We start from the raw sequence: 10000 nt of genomic DNA, 5'->3' as shown, positions 1-10000 counted from the left end.
CTGTCTAGACAGATGTTGCCAATAACGTCTGCTGCAATATTGTTCTACCCACCAGAGGGATTGTTTGGAAAAGTTTTTATCGCTATTGTCAGAAGATGTATTGTATTGTTCTGTTCTGTTCAACTCTACATTTCAGAAGCACAATCTATAGTGCCTGGTGCACTGCTAATACATTATGAATTCAGAATGGATTCATCCTGGGATATATAACAGGCTCCACATCACATCAAAGTGAATGTGTCTGTGAGTGTGTGGTATTTCATTCCATCCAGCCTCAAGGTTATCTCATGAGTAGTCTCACGTGGTCAGACCCAACATCTTACGTCAGCACGCTTCCAGCGACGGAGGGTCTGAATCACAAGCTGTCAATGATCACAAGTCACACTTCCGGGTTCCGCCGACACAAAGCATGCAGCGAAATCTGATTGGCTGGGCTGTTACAGAAGTCCGGCATGCCGTCCGTGATTGGTCAATTTATATGTCTGTATAATTTTAATTAATGAATATAATTTTTTTGTCTTGGGGGTCGTTAACCACTTTTCAAGAGTTGTGTCGCAGACATGATGTACAGTATCGTGTCTACAGCTGGCTACTACCTCATGAGCAACAGTGTTCTTTTTAGGTTTCTCAATCACCTGATTTCCTTCCCACTTCCTGTTTCCTTCCTGCTTCCTGCAGTGCGTTTCCTGGGCTCATTGGAGGCCTTTGTGTCGTGCAGCACCAGCCCGCAGAGCAGTATGGTGATTGGCTGGAGGGAAAAGGAGGGCAGGGCTCTGCGAGTCACTTCTTTCTCCACAAAGAAGGGGGTGTGGGATGTAGACCACCACGCTGGACTCAATCTGATAGGTGAGACAATCACATGTCCGTATGTTTGCATATGTATACTCATGTACACGCAGGTTCAGTACACATGTGTTGATCCTCAACTTGCAAGTTGCATCATTAAGTTTTTCTTCATACATGCTTAAATAGCTTATCAAAAAGTGTGCGGACATATCTCAGATTGAGAGTCTGCAGGGGATCCATTAAAAAATTACAAACTACAGTAGTAATAAGAAATGTATCCGCGCTTGTGCTTACTTCCTCTTATACACAAACACATGCATACACACAAATGCATGAAATCACTAAGGAGACCTACAATGATCAGTTGAGGTCACTAAAAATGCAACTATGCTTTCCTGTGATTGGCTGCAGCTAGTGCATCTACTGATTTGAATCATTGTGATTGGTTGCAGCCACAGCAGGTGTGGACAACCAGGTCTTGCTGTGGAACCCGTATGTGACCTCAGAGCCAGTGGGCGTGCTCAGTGGGCACAAGAGCTCTGTCACCGCAGTCCGCTTCATACACACCAAGAAACAGCTGCTCAGTTACTCCAAAGACCAGGTGTGTGTGTGTGTGTGTGTGTGTGTGTGTGTGTGTGTGTGTGTGTGTGTGTGTGTGTGTGTGTGTGTGTGTGTGTGTGTGTGTGTGTGTGTGTGTGTGTGTGTGTGTGTGTGTGTGTGTGTGTGTGTGTGTGTGTGTGTGTGTGTGTGTGAGAGAGAGAGAGAGAGTGAAAGAGAGAGAGACGGGTAGAGAGAGAGAGAGTATGTCTGCACTGCCTGCATGTGTGTTTGTGAGAAGATAAAACATGCAATGTGTGTTTGTAAGCTCTTTTTTGTACATGTTTAAAGGCCAATGTATTGTTATTGTGATAGCTTGGTATAATTACCATAAACAAATGAGACTATGGTCAAGACAGTTTATTTACGCTAATTATACTAACATGATTAAATTAATGTAGTAATGATTAATGGATGTTGAAATGTTACATACAAAGTTTTCTTTTTACGGACCACCCCCCTTCTCCCCAATACTTGGCCAATTCCCCCTGCTGTCGTGGCGCCACCCACTCTGGTGAGAGTTGTAATGCTTTCTCTGATACATGTGCAGTCGCCAGTCAATTCTTTTAACCTGACAGCGAGGAGTTTCACCAACAGGACGTAGTGCGTGGGAGGATCACGATATTCCCCCAGTTCCCCTCCCCCCGAACAGGCGCTCCGACCGACCAGAGGAGGCACTAATGCAGCGACCACTACAGATACCCTTCATCCGGCTTCCCACCCACAGACACGGCCAATTGTGCCTGTATGGACCGACCAAGCCGGGGCTAACACGGGGGCTTGAACCTTGTGTTGGTAGGCAGGGAATCTACCGCTACACTACCCGGACGTCCCATATATTAACGCTAACTATGCTAACGTGTACATTTGATAATGATACTGGATGTTGAAATGTTACATGTAGCATCTTTTGTGTAATTGTCCATGTGCATGTGGCTGCTCCTCGGCCCTCCTCCTATTCCCTCCCCAGGTCCTGTGTCTGTGGGATGTGTCCAGCCAGCTGTGCGTTCACCATCTGGCCGGCGTCTTCCCAAAGACCCAGGAGGACACGCGCACCCTCCTGTTCCTCCACGAGGAGCAGCGGCACGTCCTGCTCTCCTTCAACAGTCTGCTCCTCCTGCTGGAGGAGAGGAAGGAGGAGAGGAGGAGCACCAGCCATCAACACCCTGTCACCTGCCTGCTCTACAATAGTCTGTTCAGACAGGTATACACACCTAATATGGCCGTCTCTTGCTGAAACCAAATGTCCACCTTCATGGAATTCGGTCATGCTTTTGTTCATCTCTGGGTCACAGCTTTCACTATAACACCGATGCGTGAGGCAGATTCATCCCGCTCTCAGGAGAAGGGAGGCAGGGTCGCGTTCTCGTCTTGCCGGGGGTCGCCTGGTTGTCCATGTCTGGAGGTCTGGAGCTAATCTATCTACCTGGTGACATTTGCACAGTGTGAGAACTCACAAACTGGATTAGTAAACTACCAGAGAGAAGTGACTTAATTGTGTACACTTGAAAAATAAATCCTTCAGCTTTGATTGACAAGCTGCCCTGCTGTCATGGCGTCCGTGTTATCAGCGCGTCGGCTGGGTTAAAGCTGTCAAGTCAAGTCAAGTCAAGTCAAGTTTATTTGTATAGCACATTTCATACACAGAGGCAATTCAAAGTGCTTCACATAAAATGGTTGACAGGAAAAGAAAAGAAAAGTAAAATGGACATTTAAAAGCATCACAACAAAACTAACGTTACGAACACTTTGAGCAGCAAGGGAGACTGATGGGAGACTATGTTGCTTTCCCTCTGCTTCCTGGTTCTGGCAGACCATCACCATCGCTTCTTTGGCGGAGAAGCGTTGTCTCGGAAATGACGTTAAATGGCAGTCAATGGTAGGAAAGGAGTTAATAGGTGGAACCTGCCTTTCTTGCAGCAAAAAGAGGTGTTCATATCTTCAAGCAGAGACTGAACAAACACCTCCTCAGCACGAGACCCTAAAACTCAAGGACATTCATCCATCATACATAAATCATATATGACATGAAGCCTGCGTTAGTTCATTCAAGACATGATATCATAGGCTACGCCCCAGCTGTACCAGCTGACAGCCTCTGTTTGGTTCATCGTTTAACCATTCTCCAATCACAGTCATTCTCACATCAAGGCGGTCTGTTTAAATATGGCAGCCTCTCACTCACTGATCTGTTCCCCACCTTGCTGATCATTTGCGGCTGCTGGCAACGCTTTGCCCCCTCCACCCCAGCCTCCACCTTTTAGATCAAATGCTATCATGTTTTGTAGCTCTGGAGTCTGCATGGCTCAAAAAAAAGAAAAGAAAAAATTAACATGAACATGTTTCCATGTCTTGCTTTTAGGCTCCCTCTTTTACTCTCTATGGTTTAAATGTATCTGGAATATTTTATTCCCTTGGGGGATTTTGCTTGCTCTCCCTGCTCGGCGTAGCATGCTGCTGAGCCGAGTTCAGGGATAATTAAATTAATTAAATATTAAATTAAATATTAAATTAATTATAACAGCGGAGCCTTCAATGCCAAACATAATTGTATGCATTATATTCATTTATGCAATAAATGGTTAATTCTATGACTTGAGTGTTCTTGAATTAAATGTATTTCTGAATAGTTGCAGATCAATGATAGGCTCTCTGAATGTTATTTATGAAGCCTGTATCTGTAATAGCATAAAGAATATCAATATATGTATGAGAGTGATATCCCCTCTCTCTCTCTCTCTCCAGGTGGTCAGCAGTGATTCTGCCTCCTCTGTGATCTGCTGGCAGGCCGACACAGGCCAAAAGGTCAAGCAGTTTCACCGTTGCCACGGCAACGCCGAGATCTCAGCCATGGCCCTGGACAGCACGCAGACCCGGCTGTTTACCGCAGGCACTGACGGAGAGGTCAAAGTATGTAGACGTGTGCACGTCCGCCCTTCATGAACCATGTCGCTGCAGCTGAATCCTCATAGAGAGGCAAACTCTGAAACTCGCTGACTGAGATGCAAAACAGGCTGAGGATAGAATCTGATGAGCTGTCGAGAGCAGGGTGAGAAATCATTGTACAGTATGTTTGACTGCATATTTAAACAAAACACTTTATTGAATATAATTGTAATTTACCCATGAAATTGACATTCTGAAATAGGGGGTTGCAGGCCTGGATAAACAGAGCTACAGGCATTCGGATTTGACTGGAAATGCCCTCAAATTAAAGGTGGCCCTCTGCCATTCAACTTAACGTTAACGTTAACATCACATCATTCTAAGCTCAGGGTTTCTGACCAGTATAAAGGTTCCTTCAGTGAGTGTGTGTGTGTGTGTCTATTATGCAACTTGATGCCTTGCATAATGACTATATCTCTCTCTCTCTATCACCTACTGTATCTGTTGTTGGACCAAATATGACTAAAGGAATAGTCTAGCTTGCCAGACTCTCTCCCTACAACGGAGGATCCAATCGTTTTCAGCGTGTAACAACGAGCTAGCATTGCTGATGTTGTTTCACAGCGGCGCAGGCATTTGAGATCGACAGATTCGACACGCACAGCGGCAGAGGCATTTGAGATAGACAGATTCGACACGGAGGTAGCGGAAAGGAAATCCATATATGGTCGCATGTCGTCAGAGTTGGTCGGAGCCAATGGCAGAGCTTGCAGGGAGCGGAAAGGGATTTTTTTCCGCTGCCGACAGAAATGGTCGCCACCAATGGCAGAGCTTAGACCAGCAGCCTGTTTCCATGCTGCCAGACTTCTCTCCCGGCGGGGAGGGAAGTCTGCAAATGAGACTACTAAAGGAATGCAAAGTTCTCTCTCTCTCTCACTTACGTTTTCTCTGGGTGAATCGATGTCTTACAGTACATAACATCTTCCTCTTTTTTTGGGTTCAAGACATTCTACTGTGTATTAGTTGGAAAAATAAAAGTTTATATTTTTTGCACCCCCCCCACGCGCATGCACACACGCGCACGCATACACACACACACACACACACACACACACACACACACACACACACACACACACACACACACACACACACACACACACACACACACACACACACACACACACACACACACACTTAGCTTGACACCAGGGGTATGACAGCCACTGTCAGCGTTTGCTTCTACTTTCTTAAGTGAGTTTAATCACCACACTAATGGCTTATGCAACACCATGGAAATGCTGGGGTGTGTACATGGCTGTCAGGTTGTCACTGACACACACACACACACACACACACACACACACACACACACACACACACACACACACACACACACACACACACTTTTGTTGCCTAATTCAGTTTTGGTTGGTATATAAAAAATGTGCTCTTGGTGCTCGCTGATTATTTGTAATTAATTCCAACCCCAAATGCAAGTAAGTGTATCCCCTCATGGTTACTGCAGTGCTTCTCAACCACAGAAATGTAAATGTACAAACAATAATCAATCATATCAATATAATCGATCATATCAGCATTCCAACCGCACGAGGCAGCATCCACAGGATAAAGTGTGTGTGTGAAACCATACCAGGATACAAACATAGGCCCAATGTATGCACTCACAGCACCTTTTGAAACAAGCAGTCGGTCCCCATCAATGATGCAGGCGCCCCCTTGGGGCTATTCAGTAACAAGCTGCATCAAACCTCAAAGGGTTAAAGGTCAAAATCATCATATCAAAATGTGAAAGGCCACAACGTGTTTGATGAACCTGGGAGGGTTGCTACTGAATAGCCTAAGCCTTTGTTCACACAGGACGCCTTAAGCGTCTGGCATACTCTTCGCGCACGTGCTGGAGGCAGGGCTCAGCGGAGGGCACGCGCACGCTGCGCGGGCCAAAACAGAACATAGTCAGTGCGCAGCTCGCTCCGAAACGCCAGGGGGCGGTACAAACAAAATCTCACGGAGAAGCGTTGAAGGAGGAAGGAAAACAACGAATTTGTCTTTGTGCAGTAGGCAATGCAGCTAGTGATCACAGCAATAGAAGAAGCTTTTCTTCGTCCCTATATTTGTTTGGTGGAAAGTTTTTCTTGATCACTGCGATAATAATTTGGCATGAAGTTGATTCAATGTGGGGGAAAAAGTAGCTTACCTCCAAATTGAAGTTGCTGTCCGTCATGCGATGTTTGACAAAACTGGAAAGCCATTCCAGTTCCACTAGGATGAGTGGCACAGGTTTCAGCCCACCAGGATCCCCACTTTTTTGCGCTTTCTTTGCTTTAACAAAGCGATCCCTGCAATTCTTCCATTTCTTCCTGCACACTGCTTCCTCAGCTCCGAGTGTGCTGGCGATTTCTCGCCAGGAATTGGTGGACTTCTACTGGTCCTTGTGGTCTCTCCGTGTTGTGTCATAGAGATGCGGGTAGAGGCAGACTTGTTCTGACAGTCTTCCCTCAAAAGCGTCAATGTTGACAATGTGCCAAAACCCGACGCGCTGCTAGAAAAATCACCAGGTACGCGCCGCGCTGCGCCGCGCTCAGGCCTCGCCCCCCGACACACCCCGTGCGATGACGTCAAAATGGCCGCGCGCCCTATGCGCTTGGCTGGGCGTGAAGACTATGCCAAAGGCTTGATGTAGCAGAGCTGAAGCTTGAGGCAGGCTCAACCTGAACTGACGCTTAACCGTTCACACAAGCAGCCTTCTCTTTTCCTCTCAGTGCCTCCTCGGTGCGCGTTGAACCCGCCCACAACCAACTCCCATTAACGTCATGCATGGCAGCTTCAGGCTTCACGCGTCACGCTTGGAAAATAGGACTGAATCCTGAATGATCACTTGAGCAAGGCGTGAGCGTGGCTTCAGCGTGACACGCGCGCGGCTGGTGTGAACGGCTTCGCTTCACTTGTGGGTTCAGCGTAGGTCGAGCCTATAGGTTGAGCGTTGCTTCGGCGTATGGTGTGAACGGCCACTAAGGCGCTGTGAGTGCATAGTATACATGTCATTGAGCCTATATGTTTGTTTAATTAGATGTATATTTTTAATCATCAGAACAAAGTGGCAGAATAGATCCCCCTATAGATTTGTCAGACCTGTGTCTGAGCAGTCACATGTCAGTTAGAAATGTAGAGCTTGTGTGTAACTTTGTAAGGATATGCATTCCATTCACAACTTTGGATATCAGAGCTTGACAAAAGAATCCTTCACACTGTGCTCTAAAGCGATTACCACAACAAAGAGGATGGCTCCTCTGTTGCCTCGCTCCTTCCCGCAGACAATAAAATATGGGACGTGAGATTGTAACGGAGCGCCGCACGTGTTTTTACTGATAAGACTTCCTGCTAAATGTCTGGGGAAATGAAGAAGGCGATGTGTCGTGGTGGCTGCTGTTTCCTGTTGGCATTTGGGTGTTGCTTTGCCATCAAAGGGATACGCCAACCTTTTGGGACTTTCTCCCATTTGTCATATCACCCATACATAACCAAGATACACAATGCTTTTCCCATCACTCTCATACATAACCAAGATACACAATGCCTTTACTGTCACTCTCATACATAACCAAGATACACAATGCCTTTCCCATCACTCTCATACATAACCAAGATACACAATGCCTTTACTGTCACTCTCATACATAACCAAGATACACAATGCCTTTCCTGTCACTCTCATACATAACCAAGATACACAATGCCTTTCCTGTCACTCTCATACATAACCAAGATACACAATGCCTTTACTGTCACTCTCATACATAACCAAGATACACAATGCCTTTACTGTCACTCTCATACATAACCAAGATACACAATGCCTTTCCCGTCACTCTCATACATAACCAAGATACACAATGCCTTTCCCATCACTCTCATACATAACCAAGATACACAATGCCTTTACTGTCACTCTCATACATAACCAAGATACACAATGCCTTTCCCATCACTCTCATACATAACCAAGATACACAATGCCTTTACTGTCACTCTCATACATAACCAAGATACACAATGCCTTTCCCGTCACTCTCATACATAACCAAGATACACAATGCCTTTCCCCTCACTCTCATACATAACCAAGATACACAATGCCTTTACTGTCACTCTCATACATAACCAAGATACACAATGCCTTTCCTGTCACTCTCATACATAACCAAGATACACAATGCCTTTCCCGTCACTCTCATACATAACCAAGATACACAATGCCTTTCCCCTCACTCTCATACATAACCAAGATACACAATGCCTTTCCTGTCACTCTCATACATAACCAAGATACACAATGCCTTTCCTGTCACTCTCATACATAACCAAGATACACAATGCCTTTACTGTCACTCTCATACATAACCAAGATACACAATGCCTTTACTGTCACTCTCATACATAACCAAGATACACAATGCCTTTCCCGTCACTCTCATACATAACCAAGATACACAATGCCTTTCCTGTCACTCTCATACATAACCAAGATACACAATGCCTTTCCTGTCACTCTCATACATAACCAAGATACACAATGCCTTTACTGTCACTCTCATACATAACCAAGATACACAATGCCTTTCCCGTCACTCTCATACATAACCAAGATACACAATGCCTTTCCTGTCACTCTCATACATAACCAAGATACACAATGCCTTTCCTGTCACTCTCATACATAACCAAGATACACAATGCCTTTCCCATCACTCTCATACATAACCAAGATACACAATGCCTTTCCCGTCACTCTCATACATAACCAAGATACACAATGCCTTTCCTGTCACTCTCATACATAACCAAGATACACAATGCCTTTCCCGTCACTCTCATACATAACCAAGATACACAATGCCTTTACTGTCACTCTCATACATAACCAAGATACACAATGCCTTTCCTGTCACTCTCATACATAACCAAGATACACAATGCCTTTACTGTCACTCTCATACATAACCAAGATACACAATGCCTTTACTGTCACTCTCATACATAACCAAGATACACAATGCCTTTCCCATCACTCTCATACATAACCAAGATACACAATGCCTTTCCCGTCACTCTCCGTACAGTTATACAGTGAGCTATTAGTCGTCAAGTTAGTTAGTATCGCCAATGAATTTGCAGGAAATAGTAGGCTACAACCGTTCAAAATCACCAAAAACAGACATTTCTAACAGCGCCAAAAAGCTCTATGTAGCCTACATGTTGTCACTTGGGTACTCACCACGAGATGAGATATTAATCCAAAATGTAGAGAAACGCTCATTTTGTTTTAGGTAAATAGATAGCCGGAACTACTTTCTAAACATGGCCGCCAGGCATGCAGCATGCACTGCGTATACAGCATACAGCAGGCTGTGTACAGGCAAACAAGGAAGTAACTCGGTGTAGGGATTTGCTACAAAAATTACGTTTCACGTAACTATGGATTATTATTTCATTGCGTGGTGATTGTACAGAGTATACAGTGAGAGTGTATCTCACTGTATACTGTACGGAGAGTGACGGTAAAGGCATTGTGTATCCTGGTTATGTATGGGCGATATGGCAGAAACTCCCCAAAAGTTGGCGTATCCCTTTAAGCACATTTGAATGTGTCATGTTGATGGTGTATCGTGTTGTCTGCTGTAGGTGTGGGACTTCAATGGCCACTGCCTCC

At 45.2% G+C, this 10000-nt stretch overlaps 1 protein-coding gene across 1 annotated transcript in view; it reads left to right on the top strand.

The window, feature by feature from the left end:
- The window catches only part of LOC310776431 (cilia- and flagella-associated protein 337-like), a gene marked incomplete at both ends in the record, with an annotated part of 27483 nt that overhangs the window by 7625 nt on the left and 9858 nt on the right, over window positions 1-10000 (top strand). Inside the window, 5 exons of the mRNA XM_083636622.1 lie at window positions 679-846; window positions 1239-1387; window positions 2354-2587; window positions 4129-4293; window positions 9973-9994. Of these exons, the coding sequence (XP_083492748.1) occupies window positions 679-846; window positions 1239-1387; window positions 2354-2587; window positions 4129-4293; window positions 9973-9994 (738 nt within the window). The remainder of the gene's footprint in view (window positions 1-678; window positions 847-1238; window positions 1388-2353; window positions 2588-4128; window positions 4294-9972; window positions 9995-10000) is intronic.

Source organism: Poromitra crassiceps (genome assembly GCF_964638095.1).
Source record: "Poromitra crassiceps genome assembly, chromosome: 5".
Lineage (NCBI taxonomy): Eukaryota > Metazoa > Chordata > Actinopteri > Beryciformes > Melamphaidae > Poromitra > Poromitra crassiceps.
The sequence above is the reverse complement of the archived record's forward strand: the minus strand, read 5'-3'. Positions and strand labels throughout refer to the sequence as shown.